Consider the following 20,660-nt stretch of genomic DNA (forward strand, 5'->3'; position numbering starts at 1 on the left):
TTGCTGTTTGTGGTCAGGCTTGCTGCAGTATTTGGACAGAGAGGAAGTGATAGGGGGAGCATTGGAAACTTTCCTTAATAGAGAGAAGTTGTCTTTGGAGAAAGACTGTCTGGTGGGGTTTTTTTTTTTGTGTGTATGTGGTTTTTTGTGGTGTTTTTTGTTTGTTTGTTTGTTTGTTTTGGGGTTTTTTTTTCAGATACCTGCATACTGTGGAAGTAAAATTGGTAGTTTGGTGTGCTCTTGGAGAGAAAGAAGGCGTCGGTTGTCATAGATGCAAATTGTTCCTCTACTGCTTATCCCCATGTTGTTGGAAGAGATTAGGGCAGAAAGTGTCATTTTATAGTGCAGGGAATAATTTTGGCAGCAGTTAGATATATGTGTGGTGTGATGCTGGCAGTCCTTAGTGACATTTTGATACAGTAAAATCTCAGGAGTTTTTTTAGTGTCGTGGTTTGTACAGGTTTTCAGGAACAGGAGTAACTGCTTTGGTTTGCTGTGGGGCAGGACAGGTTAACAAGAAGCTTTTCCAATTCTGATGCTGCTAAATGTACAACTTCAAAACCAAGTAGTTTTAATTCTGACCCACTTTGATAGCATAACCCAATACATCTAGCTTAAACAATATTTCTGATGACTTTTTGTTTCTTAAACTAAAATCAAAAAGAATATTGAAAATGATGAGAATTTCAGGTGCATGGGAGGGAGGGAAGGCACTAGACTGATTCAGCCACTTTCAGGCTGTGGCAGTGCTGTTGTGTAGTCTCTCTGCAGCATTCCCTTCCCGAAGAGGGGGAGAATTAGTGAACAGTGCAATTAGGCACATACTTAGAGCAAGAACTGGAAGAGTGAATAATGAATATTGTTTAGATTTGGCAGAAGAAATACACTGGTGCGATAATGTACTCATGTTTTACAGCTTAATTTGAGAAAAATAGTGATGTGAGAACTCCTTCCTTGATTATCCTTTTGCTGCATGGTTGTTTCACCAGGCATGTGCTCCATCCTGACCAAAAGGAAGCAGGACTGCAGGTAACAAGCTCAAACCCACAAAATACTGACTACATCTTAAAAAATCTGATGTTTCTTTTTAAACCCTTATTAGGTTTTTATGTGCTTTTTCTGCTGTCCCTTTAAATTTCAAGGTCTGCTTAAAACATGTTTACAAGCTCACTTCCTCCCCCACAACTACAAGGGCTATAGGAGTCTGAGGTCCCAGTGAGCTGAAATTTTCAGGCTGTCACTTCATGGCAGCAGCAAAGAGCTTACATTATCTTGTGGCAGTTGATGGAGCTAAGATTGTTTTAAGCTGCATAGTATTTAATTTAGTTGTAACCACTTTATAGTGAAATACTTATTGCCTCTACTTCAGTAGTAGTCACAGGTACTTTAAAAAATAAGTAGGACAGATGGAAAAGCTTCCTACATTGTGCTATTAGCACTAGTGATTTTTAAGGAAGAATGACAGGCTTATGAGTGTTGTGAAAGAAAGGTGATAGTAGTGTGGTCATTTGATTGCCCAGTCCAGCAGCTGTAGGTTTCTGCAGGGTTTATTCTGTGGCATAACTGCTTCAACTCAAGTGTAAGCTGGGAGATAAACAGAGGGTGTGAGATAGTGGCTCATAGCAGATACCACACTGTACTAGAATAAAGATTAATTGTGAGTAATGATGCGCCTCTGACAAGGATAGGGGTTCCTGGCTTCTACCAGGGGAAGAAAGTGTTAGCCCCAGATCTTGAATAGTTAATAGATCATATATCCAAATGAGTCTTTTGGTGAGTTGATGGGAGTTTGGGGGGATTTGTCTGTTAGTAGGAGATGCAGACTGATCTCTGAGGTGGTGTTAGTCCCATAACAGAGTCAGTCTTGTCCAGTTCTGTAGCTCTGTCCTTTGGGAGAGGTGAGTTGACCCACAGAAGTTAGCTTAGATTACTATTTTAAAAATGACTGTGAATTTTTTGCAGCACTTACGCATCCCACTGCTTGCTTTGAAAAAATTGACCAGCTGACACCATACTCACCAGGCATGGTCATACTGGGTTCCTTGTTCCTTTTGTTGTGTAGATCACTCTAGGGTTTTAAGAAAGAGGAGGAATTTGAATAGTTGAGTTCCAGCTTTGCTTTCCTTGTTTTGCTGAACTCTGACATTGACCTAAGGGAGGGAACCGTGGCTTCTGTTACTTGGGTTGATGGACTTAAATCAATCTGCTGGCTTTTGTGTTGAAGTAAATACACTGGAATGGAGCTGCTGTTTTCCATCTGAACTGTGTCTTCTCGGTTCCCTATTTTCTCGCATCTTTGACTTACAGGAATTTTCTAGTGTAATATTTGCATTGTAGGAGTTTGTTTTCCTTTGATTAACTTTCTACAACATTCAGCTGTTTTAAAATAGGAAGGAAGAGCTGGAAGATGTTGTCATGATTAAAAATATACCCAGAATAATTTCTTCTGTAAACAAGTCAGTGGTTCTGTTTACTAAACCAGATTAAGAAAGGACAGTCTTCTTAGTGAGGACTTTCTTTGGTACAGAACTTTCTCTCAAACCAGGAATGAAGCCAGGCGCTTGGGAGACAGGATGATGATAAGATACTTAAATAAATAAAGACCGTTTGATGTCTCTGAGGGCTGAGTTAGGTACACTCTTAATGATGGGTTGTTTAGAGCTGGGGTGGACCCATTATCACATGTGTGCCAGGCTGAGTATCTTACATAAAGCACTGGAAGTTGTTACAGATCCCTTATGATCCTGTTTATAAAGAATGATGCTGATTTCTGTTGTCTTGTTTTAATGATTTTTTTTTCCAGGCTGTATGACTATCTTTGTAAATACTTTGCAAGTGGAACAATTTCTTCTCCCCTCTGTGAAAAATACTGTTATGAATACTGTTTTTGGTTTTTAATAGATCCTTTATGGGCTGCTTTTCCTTGTCTTTTCTCTGTTTTGTTGCTTGGTCTATCTCTTCAGCATGGTTCTTTCTTACACTGAAGTCAGCAAAATCAGCAATATAATCAGTTGCTAATTTATCAACTTTTATCTGAAGAGCTGGTTCGTTCTGTTTAACTGAAGTTTGCATTGATTGAATTAAGGAGTAAGGATAACACCTTAGTGGGATGTTTTGGCAAACCTTTTCAAAGCAGGAGGGGGTAAAAATACTAATAGTGAAAGGGAAAAAAAACTACCAGAGAGTGAGTGCAGTGTCTTTTTCAAGTAAATAATAGCATCACTTAGGTTGGAAAAGATCATGGAGTCCAACTATTAGCCCTGCACTGCCAGATCCACCACTCAAACATGTCGTCAAGTGTCACATCTAGACATCTTCTAAATACCTTTGGAAATGGTGACTCAAGCACTTCCCTGGGCAGACTGTTCAGTGCTTGCCAACCCCTTCAGAAATTTTTTTCTCCTAATACATAATTTAAATGTGCAGTGGTGCAACTTGAGGTTGTTTCTGCTTGCCCTGTCACTTGTTGCCTGGGAGAAGAGACTGATCCCCCACCTTGCTACAAATTCATTTCAGGTGGTGTAGAGAGTGATAAGGTTCCCATTAAGCTGCTGTTTCTCCAAACACTTCACCACCTTTGCCCTTCTCTGGATTTCCTCTGGCACCTCAGTCTCTGTCTTGTAGTCAGGGGCCCAAAACTGAGCACAGGGTTCAAGGTGCAGCCTCAGCAGTCCTGAGAACAGACGAGTGAGCGATCGCGTTCCTCATCTCTCTGGCCACACTCGTGTTGATCCAGGCCAGGACATCACTGGCCTTCTTGGCCATGTGGGCACACAGTGGCTCATGTTCAGCTGCTGTCAGCCAGCACTCCCAGGTTCTTTTCTGCCAGGCAGCTTTCCAGCCACTTTTCTCCCAGCCTGTAGTGCTGCTTGAGGTTGTTGTGACCCAGACAGAGGAGATCAACTTGGCTTTGTTGAACCTCCTCCAGCTGGCCTTGGCACATTGATCCAGCATGTCCGGATCCTTCCTGCACTCCAGCAGATGAACACTCCCACTCAGCTTGGTGTTAGCTGCAAACTGACAGGATGCACTTGATCCCCTTGTCCAGACTATCTTTTCTTTAAAAATATTAGACAGTACTGAGCCCTGGGAACCCCACTATTGACTGGCTGCCAGTTGGATGCAACTCTGTTCCCCACCTGTGTTTGGACCAAGCCAGCCAGCAGCTTTTTACCCAGTGGAGAGCACACCCATCCAAACCATCAGCAGCCAGTTTCTCCAGGAGAATGCTGTGGGAAATGCTGTCTAAAGGCCTTACAAAGGACTTTGTACACAGCCTTTCCCTCATCCTCTGTGCAGGGCACCCTATCATAAAAAGAGATCTGGTTGGTCAAGCCAGACCTGCCTTTCATAAACCCACGCTGCTGGGCCTGATCCCTCACATGTCCTGTATGTGTCTTGTCACGTTACTCGAGATTAGGAGGCAGTTGCTGTTAATGACATTTGGCTGAACCCTGTAGGTGAGTTTTCCTCCATTTCTGGAGTTTTAGGGAAAAACGCCTACTGAATTACTTCAAAAACTTCAACATTGCTCTAGAAGTTGAGAGTGACCGTAAAGACAAATTTGCAGTGGCCGTTCAAGTAGAGTCAAGGGAATTGGAGCTGAAAAGCAGCAGTGCTACCTCTCAAAGAGAGTTGAAAGGTTGGAATTGCAACAGCTGCAGCCTATAAAGTGTTCCCTCCAGAACAGAGTGGGATAGCCTGTAGGATATACTTAAGATTGATAGATTCTACCTGGTTCCTTGCATGGCTTGGTTACTGGTAGATAGTGTTATAAAACCACATCTCTAACTCTACAATTAAATTCTGGTAAAAGATACAAATGGAAAAGAATAGGGAAGTGTAGTGGCTTGTTGCACAAGTAATCATGACACTGTTAGGGGAGAAGTGGACTAGAGGACTGTACCTGTCAAGTCAATTTCCATGGTAACTTGTGGCTGCAGTTGCTATTTTGGACTTTCACGAGATTAAGCAACAACAGTTAATTCATAGCTACTGAAAAGGCTGCTCACTCTGTAAGATGTGAGCAATATAGGACTTGATTTTCCTTGAGTCTGTCTTGTCAGATATGTGAGTTTCTGATATTTCTCTGTTTTTCTTTTACTAGACTATGCAATGAGGTGAAAACTCTATTTGGAAAATGCACTTTCTCTGGTATTTCTCCATAATTTCACAAGTTCAGCAGATGGGGTCCTAACTTTCCTTCCTCACTTTGCAGTGTGTGAAAATAACATTTTTCTGTTGCTTGAGCAATGGAGTTTGGTTTGTGTGAGGAACTGAACACTGTGCAGGCATAAGCAGACAGTTTCAGGGCAGCTTTAAATGTCAAAACTGGACTTTAGGAGCATTCAGTGATCCTAAAAAAAAAATAAAAAAAGAGCAGTAGAAATTTGTGGTAGCTCCTACTCTGTTTTGTTTCATCAGCATCAGTCTCCTATCTGTCTCCTGCACTGTGCCAGTACTTATTTAACTGTGTAACTATGCGAACTGTGGCACAACAAACAGGAGGAGCACAGATATCTATAAAGGCCAGCTGGTTTCTTGGGACTGCCCAAGAAGAGTGGACAGAAGAGTTCTACTCTCACATGGCCTCAGAGAGAACCTAGAGTGAACCCTTGCTTCTTATGCAGGGTACACGCACATGTCAGGTGCAAAGCAGCGTTCAGCTCCTGGCACTGGGTCTTTGCATGAGAAACCCAAGTGGAGAGATCACCTGTCAGACTTGTGGTGGTAGAGAATGTCTGTAATAGTAATAACTTTTCTTTCGTAGGTTTCCAGATGTTTTATAAGATGTTAATGCCTTAGCTCATCTTGTGTTTCAGTTTCCTGCTTTGTTTCTCTTATGTTTCAGGTTTATCAGTCATGAAACGAATTCTTCTGGTTTTTATCCTGGCTGCTGCTGTTATGTATGGTATCCTGCATGGAAATCTGTGGAGAAATAACTTCTACTGGTATGGTGATGCTTTGGTCATTTAGAGTGCAGACACCTCATGGCTATATGAGATATGTGGCTGTGAGTTCTTGTGTTGCTCCATAAGTGTTGACTGGTAATCATCATAAGTGATTACTACTCTGTGTATGTTTTGTGGTCGAGGTCTTTTGGTACTACCAGGGAGTCAATATGATTGTTCTGTCCTGTCACATGTTCTCTTGTGTCACTTCCAAACCTAGTAATTAATTGGAGCCTGGTTATATGGCAAGGTCAGGACCTCAGTGGTAGGGAGCCCCTCTGAGGTTCATGAAAAGAGGTGTTCAGGTGAGGAGTTCCATGGAATGCAGAGATAAGGTGTCCCCCCACCCCATGTGGGTTTAGTGTTAGTCTGATGAGTGGTGTGGGAGAGGCCTTCTCCACACAGGAGAATAACTGCAGGTGCAGGGGGCACCTTTTGAAAAGCTGAAATTTGTTGAGGCCCAGCAGCAGCCCTTGAGGGCACTGAGGCTTCACTGCCTCCAGGCTCACAGGACAAGTGACTTGGGACCTAAAATTGAGGGCACTTACTTGAAGAAGTTGAGTTTCCATTGGCCTTTGCATAGCTGTGGACAGGACTGACCAGAGTGTTATGAACATAAGTGATAGTTTTTAAAAGTAATGATTAATGTGCTACCTTTATCTTGTTTATAGTGTACAATTGATACAAACAGCTTTCTGTTGTGGTTTCTGTTTACAGCAAACCACAGTGTTGTGACATTTCCCTTTTTGCAGGATTAGCTTTTATGGACAGACTTCCTCTGTGAGGGCTTCTACTTCCTATGTGACTAGTGGAATTACAATCACTTATGATGAGTAAGTTCAGCAGTTGAGTATTTTTGTGGTGGAGTTGTTGGGGTTGTTTTGTTTTGTTTTGGATAGGTGGGAGGGACTGAGGCTGAAATCTATATTTTGTGTATAGGCCCCCTGTTCAGTTGTACATTTGTGTCCAGTGGCTGTTCCAGTTATAAACACAGTGGTAAGGTGTCTGTCAGAAAGGAGTTTGTCCATTTTGTGTTTCCAGTGTTTGTTTAATATTTATGGCCATTTCCAATAAATGTCTCTAGCATGCAGTGAATTGTTGGAAGGACATTGGCTTACAGTTTTCAAATCTGTGCAATTCTGATAAACACCTGAAAGTTAGCACAGTTTGGAGGCCAACTTCAGTGCTTAAAACTTAATAAACCAGAGATGTGCTTCACTTGTTGTGTTCAAATGTGTGTACGGGCAGCTCTTGTGCTTGTGACTTCCTGCAATTAGATTTGTGAGACTAATGAGCACCTATGCTAAAACTTGAAAGCAGACCTCTCTTCTCTCTGAAGCTGTCCTGCAAAATGCTGTGTGTGAGGCTGATGCTGGAAAGCACCAAGGTGGCCAGCTGATAGATTTCACCAGGTGCTTTCTCAGCTCAGTATTCATGTAAGAACTTGAGGTTACCAGAATCAATTAATGTTAATGGTCTCATTGGCTTGTGGTTCTAATGTTGTGGGTTCATCCTTCTGTCCTTAATGCAATTCAGTGGCACATGTTGCTCACACTGAGCTTCACCTTTCCTTCTGGGCTTTGTATTTATGATTAATTGGGCTGAATTTCCAAGTCGGGAATGTGCTTAGAAGTGTCAGTCTTAACCTTATTCTGAGTGGAATGACTTACCCCAAGGACTCTCATTTTCCTTAAAGTACCCTATTTCCTTCTCCAAACAAGACTGTCTCCTCCCTGAGGAGTGATGGGGATGCTCTCTGGAATGCCTGCAGGGGTGGTTGAGCCCAGGAGTCCTCCTCCTCTGGAGGTCAGCCTTAGTTCCCACTTTTGATTTTGCCTGCTTTGATACTTGGTGAGCAAGGGAGGTTACAGCCCCCTTGGGGCAGCAGTGTGAGATAAAAGCCTTTGCTAGTAAAAGTAATTGTGCTGCAATGAGAAAGTTTCCTCTCTGTCAGACATGGGGAGGAAGTAATGAAATGGTGTGATCTTAACTCAGTAATCAGCTTTTACTAATTTGATTTGTCCAAGTTTCCCTACCTAGTTTCTACTACCCATTCCTGGTCTTGCTATTTATTTGGAATTGGTTTTTTTTGCAGGCTGCCACCCACAGCTGTAGAGAGGAGGAATGCATTGGACACTTGTCTTCTGAAACCAGCATTTGAATCATTGCTGGGGTGAGTCTTCTGTGGGAATTGAGGTGGGAAGGAAAGGCTGTGCTGATTGAGGTAGAACTGGGCTATTTACACATTCTGCAGCAAATGTTGAGTAGTACCCTGAGAAAGCTTGGAAAGATTAGACCAAGTCCTGGCTGAAGGAGTCTTAAACCTCTGCACAAAGATGCTGTGGAATATTTTTTTCCTCAGGTACTTTTTCTATATAAGTACAGCAAGAAGAGGGTACATGCACAGCTAGGACAGTCTCACACATTTCTGTAGCTTCTCTATAGAGACAGTTTGCATGAGCTGAAGATCTGTTCTGTGCCCTTTGGTAATAGCCTGGAGAGGTCGAAAGGATTTCTAACCTCACAAAATTATTTACTGGAAAGGAACCCGAGCTAGAAAAGCTAGAATTAAGAATCTTTTCTCAATAGGTGAATTATTTATTATGTCTAAGCTTACCAGCTGCTTTTGAACAGCAAGAGCAAGTTACTAAATTTAATATGGGTATTTAGTGCATCATGTCTCAAAGCTAGCTGGTCTTGCTTAGTTAAGCTATGGCCCATTTCTTGGTGTGTAGGCTGTAGTGTTTTGTTTTGGGGGATTTTTTTCCCTTCTTACTGTCAGTATCTTCTGAATACATAGAGCTTAGAGAATGAGTTGATTTGGGAAACTGAAAGAGAAGGTTTTCTTAACAGCTATTAATATTCTTAATGGACAAGTCATGTGCCGACTGGGGCTTTTTATAATTAACATTTGGTTTTCTGTACTTGTGTGTTAACAGAACAGGTATACTTCTGTGTTAACATTTTAATCTAAGTCCCAGTATGCAGGATCACTACAAAGTCAACCAGTACACTGAGTGTGTGCTTAGTTACTTCAAAGGTGAAGCCAAGGGCACGGTAGTACGTGACATGTTTGTGTCTGCTGCATTTGGCACTAAGACTCCCTTCCCTACTATGAGAGACCCTTTTTTGTGGTTCCTGTCTTTTTACAAAAGAAGTGACCCATTCTTTTTAACTTGACACAAGGTATAATGCCATCATGTTCCAGTTTGCAGGAAGAATGTGCTTTTGAGGTAGACCTCCTTGTGACCCCTACACGCCGTGCTTCTCATCCCAGGGTGGCCCTGGTGTGAATGCACTGGAATGCAGGAGCACAGCCCATGTGCTGCAGCTGCCAAGGGGTGGGACCCTGCTAGAGTTAATTCAGAATATAAAATACCCCAGATGTGGACATGAGAACTCCATACTTTTTCACTGCATGGATACACCTCTGTTGCCCCAAGCAACTTAGGAATGTCAACACAGTCATATAGTGCTACTTGTTTAGAATAGGAGTGCAGCTCAAATCAGGAGACGGTATTTTCAAGTTAAAACACCTTGCTTCAAACCCTGTTCTTATTTATTAAAGTGCCACGTACAATAATAACTCTAATTTTCCTTGCTACCTCTATTACGTACTTCTCAAATCTGAAGTTATTCACTGTCTTCTTGAGTCATGTATTCTCTTAAATATGTGGTCTTGTGATGTAAGCTTTCAGTCACATAATTTTACTGAGTCTATTACATATTGTACAAATAGACAAATCCTCTGTCTCACTCTCTGCCTATATTTTCTCTTACAAGATCTTCCCCTTTTCTGTCACCTTTTGCTTTCCCTATATTCGTGGATTTTGTTCTTTTAAAAACGGATGATAATATGATAAAAATGGTAATAGTAGGATAAAGAAAGCTTTTTGCAAAGCAGTTGCATGACTTACTGGCTAATGCAGGTACATCATGTGGATTTTGAAACTTCTTCCTTTTTTCCTTCATCAGTGTTGACAAAATATACCCGTTCCTGTGCGCTAATGATTTTATCAGAGTGGCACAGTTCCAAGGAAGCAATAAGTTTGAACTACCTTATGGAATAAAGAGAGCAGGTTTGTATTTCCCATGTGGCTTATTTTTAATCAGAAATACCTAAATGGCTTATAAAGCCATCTGAATCTCTCTTCCCGATCTTCATGTACACTTATGCCAATACTTTGGGTATCTAGCAGCATCTTAATGGTTCCATTCAGTCCCTCTGACTTGACACTTTCCTGTTTTTAACAAATAAAACACTGGGTTGGGGTTGCCTCTCTTAGCAGAGAAGCTCCAAAAAGGTGTGAGTGAAGAAGAGTGGACCTTAATCAGCTTCCTTCTGTTTGTATGTGTGCTGGGAGTGCTAAAGATACTCAGCTCTGCTTTGCTAGAGGAAATACTCAGTCAGTGTGATGGGCTTCAATCAGCGCACCTAAGCTTGTTGGAATCCAGAGTCCTACTGAGGCAGAAGTCCTCAGGTTTTAGGCAGTTACATCGGTGAATTTTTCCTTTTACTGGCTTGATTTTGACTGGAATAGAGTTAATTTTTTTTAGTAGGTAGTACAGTGCTGTGCTTGAGATTCAGCATGAGAATCATGTTGACAATACATGGATGTTTTGATTGTTGCTAAATTCCAAGTGTTCTTACTTCAATGTTTTTATGCACAGTGCACCTACTGTGTTTAAAAACATTGTGGTCAGGGTGAGAGGCTTAATTTGTATTGTGAATACTGAGTGTTTTCATTAATATTGTTTATATTTGCTTTTTAGAGCAATTTTTTCGTTTAGCCCTTTCAAGACTGCAGAACTGTGGCCTTTCCAGTGAAGAAGACAGGTGAGATGGTTTATTTGCTACTGTTTCTGTTAGTTGTATTTTTAATATTGTACTTACCTGAAAAGGAATGTCCATGGGGTTATCCTGAAATTGCTCAAGTTAGACATGGAGCAGACTGACAGGGTCCGAGCAGCGTGTAGCTGATTCCAAGGTTTCAGCAGGCTTGGTTTTACACTTCAGTAGCACCAGCATGCAAGAAAAATTAATCTCCGAGGGAGCTTTAACTTACAGATTGCCTTTTATAAGTATGTTAGAAATTCTCCGGCTGAATCCAGTCCTATCTTCCTGTAGTATCTTTTTATACTTAGATTGTATGTGACCTCTTGCAAATTCAATGTAAGTGGAAAATGTTTGAGATAAGCAGGTGCAAACCAATGTCTTCTAAGCAGAACAAATCTTGGGCATTTCCCTGTGCCTCTGCATCCTCTAGCTGCTGCACATGCTTGTTCCTACATGGGCTCTACTTCCTCTCCATGTGGATGTGGGAGACCTAGGAAAACAGGAAAGGCTGTCTGTCCTTTCAAGGGTATTAAGGGTGTGGCACAGAAGGGAGCATGCCTTAGATAATTTGCTTCCCATGGATTAGATAGATTAAATTAGATTAAATCTTTAATTAGATTCAATCTCTTGTTGGAAGCCACATCTGCCAGGAGGTTTTGTTTTGAAGGGTCTTTGTGATTGTGTATCTTGTTGTTTGTTTGGCTTTTGTTGGGATTTTTTGCAGGTATGGTTGGCAAGTAGACTAAAGTCCTGTGTTTACAAAGTGATGCAGATGACTCTTTAGATTTGCAGTCTAGCAAATGAGCTGACAACTTGCCAGATATGGTGTTAGAATACAGACTTCATAGTAGAGTTGAATGCAAATAATGCTGACATTGGCTGTACTTGTTTTTTGTTGCATAATTACAGAGATCATACAAGATTGCTGCTTAAAGCTAAATGTCAGGATCAGAGTTTAAACAAACTTGGGTGGAATATGCTCAAACCTGAGAATTTGATTTAATACAGTGTTTTTCTTTTTTTTTTTTTTTCATCTTATTGTACTCCTTCCTTTCTCTGTGTTTAGTTTGTTTCTAGGATGTTGAGGTTTACTCTGAAGAAAGGGAGGGGAAAAAGTAAAACACTGTTTTATATCAGGAGTGTGATAATGGGGTAATTTTTACAGAATTGGCTGACAGAAGCTGCTATTTTGTCTGGAGTTTGAAGGAGAATGCCAGGTGTTGTATTAGAAATTCCCTGAAACCATAAGTTCAAGACCACAATTGTTTGTGCTGTAAAGCAGAGATGCTTGTACCTTTTAAATGGAAATGCCTGTCCTGTAGATGAAAAGAGAGGAAATTGGTATTCATCATTTGAATGTAGATTCTCTGAGATGTAGATATGGTTAGTAATTCTGGGAAGTACACTTCATTTTATTAGAAGTAACATACTCCAGTGATACTGAAACAAAAGGAGAGTTATTGCTATTTATCAGGCAATAACATGAACAAATCAAGCATACAATGACTTCATACAGTGTATTCTTTCTAGAGCCATCAGGTTTTGTGTACAGCACTCTCAGAGTATGAATCACTGTAGTTGGGAAGAGTTTTTATACATACATTTCACTGAGATACAGTGGCTTTTAGAAGTGAAACTCTCTAGGGATTAATCCTAACAATGTTCTCCAGTAATACAGAATTATTAGGTGAGTCTGTAATGCTGTTGTCCAATTCAGCCTTCTTAGCAGAACACAAACCAGATTTCCCTATAAAATGTTTTTTAAGGCAGACAAATACTAAGCTAGATAAGCACAAAGTCTGTGGTGCTTATATAGCTGTATTTGTGTACAACTTAGGTAAATCTGTACAGAGTCAGCTACAAAGGTGTTTTTTTCCCAAACGGTGTCATTTCCCAAACATAGGTCAAATTCTCACTGTGTAAAGGTGTAGCTCTCCCAAAGACTTTGGAAATGAACAGTGTCACTGACATCAGTTCAATTGTGACTTCAGTTCCTCACTGAGTACTCTAAGGACTCTGAGCTCAACAATTCTTACAAATGCATTTACACGATCCTGAGTCAACAAAATGTGACCTCTGCATCCTCCTTTCACCAAATAACCTCAAAGGAAATAATTTGCATTCCTCAAGTGACTATGGGGGTGTGTTTTAAAAGAGCTGAGTCTGAGATAATTTTCTTTTTCCACTGAAACAGTATTTCAGTGGAATGTGGAGGATGCAAACCCTTTGACCTTTAGAGGCTACTTTTCCGTTTAGCAATATTTTTCTTCTATAGTCTAGGAAAATGTTTGTTTTAGCATTTCACCATATAAACAAAATACATGAGGCAAGGCTTGGCCTTGAGATTGAGGCTCTTTTACAGCACCTGAACAGGGCAGTGATTTGAGTGACTACTGCCAGCAGACATTGGAGATCAATTTACCATGGTGTTTGCTTTGGGATCCATTTGTACTCTTAGTAAATCTCTGACACATGAAGGCAATCCCATTGTCACTCAGACCTTTCCTACAGCTGTTGTTACAGCCAAGGTCTAAATATTTTTCATTGTCATCAGTATTGTGCTAGTGATTGTAAGCTGAACATCCAGACATTGGAATCTGTTATATTTTACTTGTAGCACACACAGTGTTGTTTAAGGATAGCTAAACTAACTTCTTGTCAATATATTGACTTGGAGAAAGGGTGAGTGTTTGGAGTTGTTCAATTTGAAAACATTATGAAAAGGAAATTTTCAGAAGTGAGGTTGGTAAAGTATCTGGGAATAATCTGCTGAAAATTGGTGTGTTGTCCTCTGATCTGCTCTAAGTACAGGTCAGTTTATTTCACTTAAGAACCTTTAAATGCAGTTCAGCCTTGCTACATATTTTTTATCTCTATGTCATGTGTTAGTTTTCTATGATACTGTGCTCTGTTTTTTTACATAAACAGTTTTCCTCCCTGCTTATTGTTTTTAGTGGACTCAGTACTACTGTGGACTTGAGATTTAGGATCATAACTGAAGACATTTGAGTACTGGGAGAGGAAGTGTAAGGCAAGGGGGCAATTCAGAAACTGCACATTTGTGCCAGACTTTCTACTTGAGCCAGCCCACTTTCACTCCCTGAGCCTGACAGAGATTAAAGCTGGTTGTTTTAATTTGTTTGGCTGTACTCGTGTACACTTCTTCAGGCATATTTGATCTGCTTGTTGACTTTACCCATTTCAAAAGTTCAAATACTAATGTTAGATTCTTTATTGGGTATTTGATGGCAGCTGATAACTTAGTTTTTGAGTATGCATGTTACGAAGGGCACTGTAATTCAAAAACTTAATCAGACTTCAAATTTCACTTTGTTTTCTGGCCAAGTAGTACTAGTCATCTCTTGATTATAAACAAGATCTAGTCTATGTTCATCAATTAGAAAAAACAGCTTGAGTTTGACTTGAGAACAGCTACACAACTTCTGTAGCTGAGCAAACCTCAGTTGCTCAGCTCTGAAGTCACATTTTATTTTGCCCTCCCTGCCCTGAGTGTGTCCTGCTGCATCATGACTACAGAGAAGAGAAAGCAAACACCTCTTAGTTGTATACCAGAGTGGAAAGCATTATTTCAATTGCTAGAGATTAACTTACTGAACAGGTATCTTATATCACCTCTTCCAAAAGTTGAAAGATATGCAATGAGGCATTACTTTAAATTCATCAGCAAGGAACAGAAAAAGCAGTGCCTCCTCAAAGTAAATGCCAGGACACATGGTACAAACGTGCAAATCTTGCTTTTTGCCCCTGTCCTTCACTCCACCTTCATCACTTACTGATCACATTTTTTCACTCAGTTTTCCTTTTTCCTCCCCCACTTTGAGTTGTAAGCTACAGCTGTAAGCAACAAAGTGTAATTCAGGAAAAGAGCAACTTCTGCTTTCTTACTCCTGTAACTTGTAGGAGGCATATGTTCATCAGCCTGCTTTCTTAAAAGATTTCCAAACTAGATATAAAATTAAATGGACAATGAATGGGCAAAAGGAGTAGAGAGGGAAGAGTTTTAAGGGTGTAGAGGGAATGAGTGTACTGCAGACAGGATGGTGTAACAGGTTTTCACCCCTCTGATTTACAGGATACCTGGTCATATGAGTTATGGTATTAGCTGGAAGTCTTTTTATGAATTCTTGCCGTCTACTAAGTTGTTCAGGAAACAGTAGAGAAAGGTGTGCATAAAAGCTTTTTTCATGTGACTCAACCCTGAAAGCTGTGTTTAGAGCACTGTTCTTTTACACACATATATGTGTGTGTGTCTGTGTGTATGCATATACGTGTATATATTTAAAGGCAACTATCTCTGCAGATGTTGTTAATTCTGTAGGAGATTCAGGGAACTGCTTTGTAGATTGAGATGTTGCTCAGTCTTGGCTGGAACCTGCTGTTTTCATGGATGTTGAATAATAACTCTCAGCTGAAAAAACAGATTGGACTATTTGAGGAGAAAGAAGTTAATTAGTCTGCATGAAGTGCCATGCTGGGAATTCAGTATAATTTATAGTGTTTTTTGGGACATGATTCTGGTGTCCTGAACCTAGAGCAAGAAGTGGCATAGAGCCTTTTTCTTACTTGAAGAAAGAGCCAAGGGTGCAGGGTGTTATTGTGAGGTGACTCATCCTCGGTAAGCCGTGTGCCTGCTTGTGTCTGAAGAAAATACCAATGTTTTTATTTTCTCATTGTTCCTGCTGCAACCAAATTGAATGGCTTTTGCTCTAAACAAAGAGGCATTTTTACAACAACAAAAAATTATGTCCTTATTCTGAAAGGAGTTTACAGTCTTACATTTAAACCTTCCCTTAAAAGGCAAAATTTCTTGAGTAAAAAAAAGCAGGCTTGTTTGTGAGCTCCCCCCCTTTTTTTAACACCTTTTACTAATGTCGAAAGAAGATGGTAAAAAGCTAAATATGAGCTGTGAAAACGTGTGATAAGTTTGAAAATCTTACCTTTAGAATTTACTTTCATAAGTTTAGCATCTCCATAATACCTATTTTGGGTGCATTTTATCTCTCAGTGTATTGTAAATTTGAAATTACTGTTTTGATTTGATGAAGTACAAGATCTTATTTTTTAGCACATAGTATTTGATGTGCCTAGTATTCTAATTTGAATCTGCTCATATGAGAATGCAACTTTTAATCAAGGAATCCATCTTGTTACATCATGACAGTCACTTAATTAAATGTGTTTAGACAGCACCTTTTAAGTAGAGGCAGAAAAATCCACATCATATTCACTTGGAAAGCTGTCATATGTTACTGAGCTAAGATTTTTCACATATGCAGTTCACAGGCCTGTAAGGTGAATTATGAACATAAATTTTGATCCTTTAGCTTGTGTTGGAGATGTGGAGTTGTATAATATTGCAGGAGCACCTTAATACTGATATATAATAGTTTTTCCAGACAGGGACAAGTTTGAAGGACTGCAGAGGATAATTTATCAAATGGTGCCCGTATCGCTAGCTGGTTGGATGATCTTAAACAGGAGACCATTAGAAAAAGGAGATGTGTAAACAGCTTCACAAGATAGAAGCCAATTACCAACTTTCAGTCCCTGAAATAGTGCCTTTTTTTCTTTTTTAAAGCAGCCATAGTACATGATACAGGATTGAATCTGCTTCTTGGGGGCCAAGGGCTGTAAAAGATCCTGTTATTAGAAAATAACCCAGTTAACATGTAGAAATATCATTAATAATATGAAGCCAGGGAGGTCATGAATATTAAAACTTCTCTTTGTTCCACAGCATTGCCTGTCGACGGTGTGTTGTGGTCGGTAATGGAGGAATACTTCGAAATAAGACATTAGGGGAGAAAATTGACTCATATGATGTCATAATAAGGTAAATGCTATCTCCTTTTCATTTTGTGTACACGGAGCAATGGGTAATTCTCCAAGGCCAGGGCCTCTCTCTGCCCATCTCTAGTGTCTGTGCTGGAGCCAAATCAAAAGGCTTGGTTTCTGTTCAAGTGACACACGATAAGCACTTGTGTGATTGTATTCTGAACCACTTTGGCCAAGTTCCCGTGTGTGCTTGATCCCTCTGAGTTTAGAGGGTGAGTGCACCTGGTAATTGCTCCTCTGCTGTGTAATGTGATATATAAATGCTGTGCTGCTGAACTTTCCTGTACTCAAACACAGTGTCTGTCCTGCAGACTGACACCAGATGTGGCAGCCACTGCACAGTAGGAACACGGGTGGGGCAGTCATGGTGTCTCTGTGCCTCTGTCTTCTGCAGGATGAATAATGGCCCCGTGATAGGGTACGAGGAGGATGTTGGGAGGAGGACGACTTTCCGCCTTTCCTACCCGGAATCCATCTTCTCAGATCCCATCCACTATGACCCTAATACCACTGTTGTTCTCATTGTCTTCAAACCACGGGACTTGAAGTGGCTTTGGGAGATACTTGGTGGTCAGAAAATAGTGAGTTCAATTATTCATGTGCCTTGGCTCATCTTGCCACACATCTCTTATGTGAAATACACATTTGCTTTTAACTGTAGTCCTCCAAGCTGAGAGGAGCTCTGGATCGCCTCCTAGTCAGTTTATTTAATATCCCTCTTCCATAAATGCTTTGTTTTCTTTCTAATGCACATATTTGATCAGTTCCTCACAAAGCAGTCTACCTCTGGGAAATGTATTTTTATCCTCTCCCTAGCATTGTTTGATACTTTAACATACATGCTCCATACATTTCACAGATTATTTTACCCTATGCACTTCCAGGAATTGCAGAATAATTTTAAAAGTGACCTCTCTCAGGTCCACAATCTTTATCTTCTTCATTAAGGGCCAGGTTTAAAGCTATACCGGGTTCTTAGGACACTGTCTGAGCTAATTTGGAGTATTTCCAAGGATATTTCTAAAAACTCTGTTTCAGTGCTTCAGCACACTCGCCAGAGAGAGTTTCTTTTTATCCTTTCACTGTGTTCCTCTAAGAAGAGTGTGATCTCATTTTTGTTAACCTCTTCCAGATAGCTGGAGATGGGCTGAACAAACCCAGCCTGCTCAGACCCTTTTTGTTTGCTGTGAGCTCTGGCCCCTTGGCTGTTGTAGTGACCTTCTGCTGTTTGACACTCCTGCACAGAGGAGCCCAGCACAGCATTTGTAGGACTGTGGGAAGGGCACAGTGCAGAGTACTTGAGAGAATGCTGACAACTTCTGTCTGCCTTTTGTCTGTGCTCTTAATGTGGCCAGCACAGAGTGAGGATTTATTGCCTCCAGGGCATATTGTTGCTACATGCTGTCCATGGGGCCTTTCTGCAAAGCTGTTTTCCAGCCAGCTGGCCACTGCTGTGGCAGTGGGTTCTCCTGTTGCAGGAGCAGGTGATTTTGAACTTACGGAGATTCAGCACTCTTCTTTAACCTCATACTCTTGGAGTTTATGCCAGTTAGAGTTGTTACAAAATTAAATTCTCCTGTTATCAGTTGTTAAAAATGTGCATTTACTTGCCTGTCACAGAGCGCGAAGGGCTTTTGGAAGAAACCCGCTCTGAATATGATCTACAAATCGAGTCAAATCAGGATTCTCGATCCCAGCATTACCAGGAAAACTGCTTATGAGTGGCTTCATTTCCCAACAAGGTTTCCTAAGAAGGAGGTATGCTTTTTTCTTTTGTCCCTTCTAGTTTTGTGCAACCAAATGTGTACTTAGACGCAATTATATCTTTATTACAGTAGATGGTAATGTATAAAACCTTTTAGGTTTGGATTAAAGTAGTTTGCCATTTAGATAGTGCTTTAAAAAGATGGCAAAATGGAACCCAGAAAGAGAGTGGCTAGCCTTGTGTGCCAAAAGTACCTTTTTATGGGTTCTGTAATTGGTATGAAATGAGACTACTTTCTAGACAGACAAAATGCTTTTAACACAACCTGGGAAGACAGGCAGCATGACAAATCCAGAGAGCTTCTAGAAATAACTGGGAGTCTTGAACTACTGAATATTGGGTGTTTTTCTTAAAAAAACCCAAGGCACATAAAGCAACAGACAGACAAAAAACCCCAAACAAACAATGAATCCTCCACCAAAAACCAAAACACCAAAAATAACCCCACACCAAACAACCCTTCCCTCCCCAAACCCCAGCAAACTGGTAATTCTAACTCTGCTGCAATTTCACACTCCTGGGGCTGGGGAGGGACCAGGGAACATAGAGGATATTCCAGCCCTGCGCTGAGTGTCTGGCAGCACGGTTGTGTTTACTGATTTGGTGCCAAGCATTGTAATGAGCTGACCAGCAATTTGGACATAAAAATACATTTTAATTGTTAGTTCTTGACTGAAAATGTTTTTGATGAAAGGTAAAGCTTCAAGCTGGGGACCTCCCTTGTGCAGCCAGGATCAGCCATATGCTGTTTTGCACAGAGTTCCCTGGGATCACGTCCCCAGTTCACCAACATCACCCAACTGACGTGTGGAGATGTCTGATAGACTGTGGAGTATCTGCCACAATTTTCTGGTTTACTCTTTCTAATATTCGAGGGGTTGGCGGGAGGGTAGGTTCTGTACCTCTTTCTAAAATTTATTTCTGTTTTCTGAGCCTAAGACTGGCTTTTTTTCTCCTTTATTAACTCTCAAACTGGAATAGCCTTTTTGGCTATGTGTTTGCTTGAGCCTCTGTGGTATTTCAGCTTTTCAGCCAAGGGTGGGAAGAAAGCAGTATAGTAATTGGATGCTTGACTAATCTCCTAAATGACCGCAGAACATGCATGGGGTCAGAAATCCCTCCTGACTATTCTGGAGCTCCCCTCTTGATGGGAGTAGACATTAAAAGCAGTGCTGTCAGTGAGTCAGAGAGAGAGGTGTGTGATGTCAGCTGGTGCTTAGGCATAGGCCCCTTGGTCACCCTTTGCTCCTCTCCTGCCTCTGGGTGCTCCTGCACAGAGCTGGGTTAGTGTCACCAAGCCCCGAGTCCCCTTCTGCTACCTCCATGTATATCCATCCTACTTACTGCATGCCAGGGGTTTTGCAGTCCCTCATCCCTGCGCAGCAATGATCAATCTCAAGCATGCTCTTCTCCCTTTTCCTCCCATCTTGGAGGTGGGCCATGGCTGGGAGCCTGCACATCTGCAGTGAGAGCCTGCACATCTGCAGTGGCCCTGGCACAGCTTGGATAAGCTGCAGATCACACGAGGGGCTCCTGTGGGCAGGAAGGTCTCACTCCCGGGCCCTCTGTTCCATTTCTCATCCCTGGGGAGGGCTGGTGCTGCCTTGGCTGTCCTGTGCTTCAGCCCCCTCTGCCTGCAGGAGATGCCAGTGACCACTGCTGCTTTCCCTGCTGCCCCTGCCTTTTCCATTAAACTAGTTTCACATTCCCAGTGAGCACATTAGTGCGTAGCCAGCAAGCATTTCTGACTGTTAGTAGAGCCAGCAATAAAATCTGATGTGTTGCCCCAGCACCACTAAACTCAGAAAGTGTACTGGAGTCATTCCAGGGCTATGCCTATTCTCATTAAGTAAGCTGAAAATATTTAATTACAGGCCAAGGATATCTGGATATTGCATGATAGTACATTTTAGAAGTAGTGGCTTTTAAATTACGTCCTTTTGAGGTGACTTTTATGATAGCTGAAGGTGGATAGAGCTAGTTATAACCTGTGATATTCTTGGTATTTCCAAATAGCACTAATCCTGACATGTGGCATTCCTGCCATAGTTTTGGGGTCCTGTTTAGTATGGATGTTACAACAGAGTTACCACTAAGTTTATGATGTTGGGCCCCTAGGGCAGAAAGTTATTTTGCTAACTGGCAGGAGCCTTGGGCACAGTGCACATTTTAAGCAGATACTATTTCTGGAATACCCCAAGAGTTGCATGAAGGTACCAAAAAAATTTCCGTAAAAGGCGATAGTTCATTT

The 20,660-nt window shown here is 41.1% G+C and overlaps 1 protein-coding gene across 10 annotated transcripts in view; it reads left to right on the top strand.

Annotated features, from left to right (window-relative positions):
- ST3GAL6 (ST3 beta-galactoside alpha-2,3-sialyltransferase 6) overlaps window positions 1–20,660 on the top strand; it is a 40,212-nt gene that overhangs the window by 13,644 nt on the left and 5,908 nt on the right. For 7 of the 10 annotated variants that reach the window (XM_083855929.1, XM_083855926.1, XM_083855928.1 and 4 more), the window contains 8 exons: window positions 5,852–5,951; window positions 6,704–6,784; window positions 8,047–8,124; window positions 9,927–10,030; window positions 10,725–10,788; window positions 16,547–16,642; window positions 17,039–17,225; window positions 18,265–18,402. In XM_083855929.1, the coding sequence (XP_083712055.1) occupies window positions 5,863–5,951; window positions 6,704–6,784; window positions 8,047–8,124; window positions 9,927–10,030; window positions 10,725–10,788; window positions 16,547–16,642; window positions 17,039–17,225; window positions 18,265–18,402 (837 nt within the window). In that variant the 5' untranslated portion in view covers window positions 5,852–5,862. Of the gene's footprint in view, window positions 1–916; window positions 1,030–5,851; window positions 5,952–6,703; window positions 6,785–8,046; window positions 8,125–9,926; window positions 10,031–10,724; window positions 10,789–16,546; window positions 16,643–17,038; window positions 17,226–18,264; window positions 18,403–20,660 lie in introns of all 10 variants that reach the window. The other 3 variants (XM_083855927.1, XM_083855930.1, XM_083855925.1) reach the window with 2 other exon arrangements.

The sequence above is a fragment of the Zosterops lateralis genome (genome assembly GCF_965231275.1).
Source record: "Zosterops lateralis genome assembly, chromosome: 2".
Lineage (NCBI taxonomy): Eukaryota > Metazoa > Chordata > Aves > Passeriformes > Zosteropidae > Zosterops > Zosterops lateralis.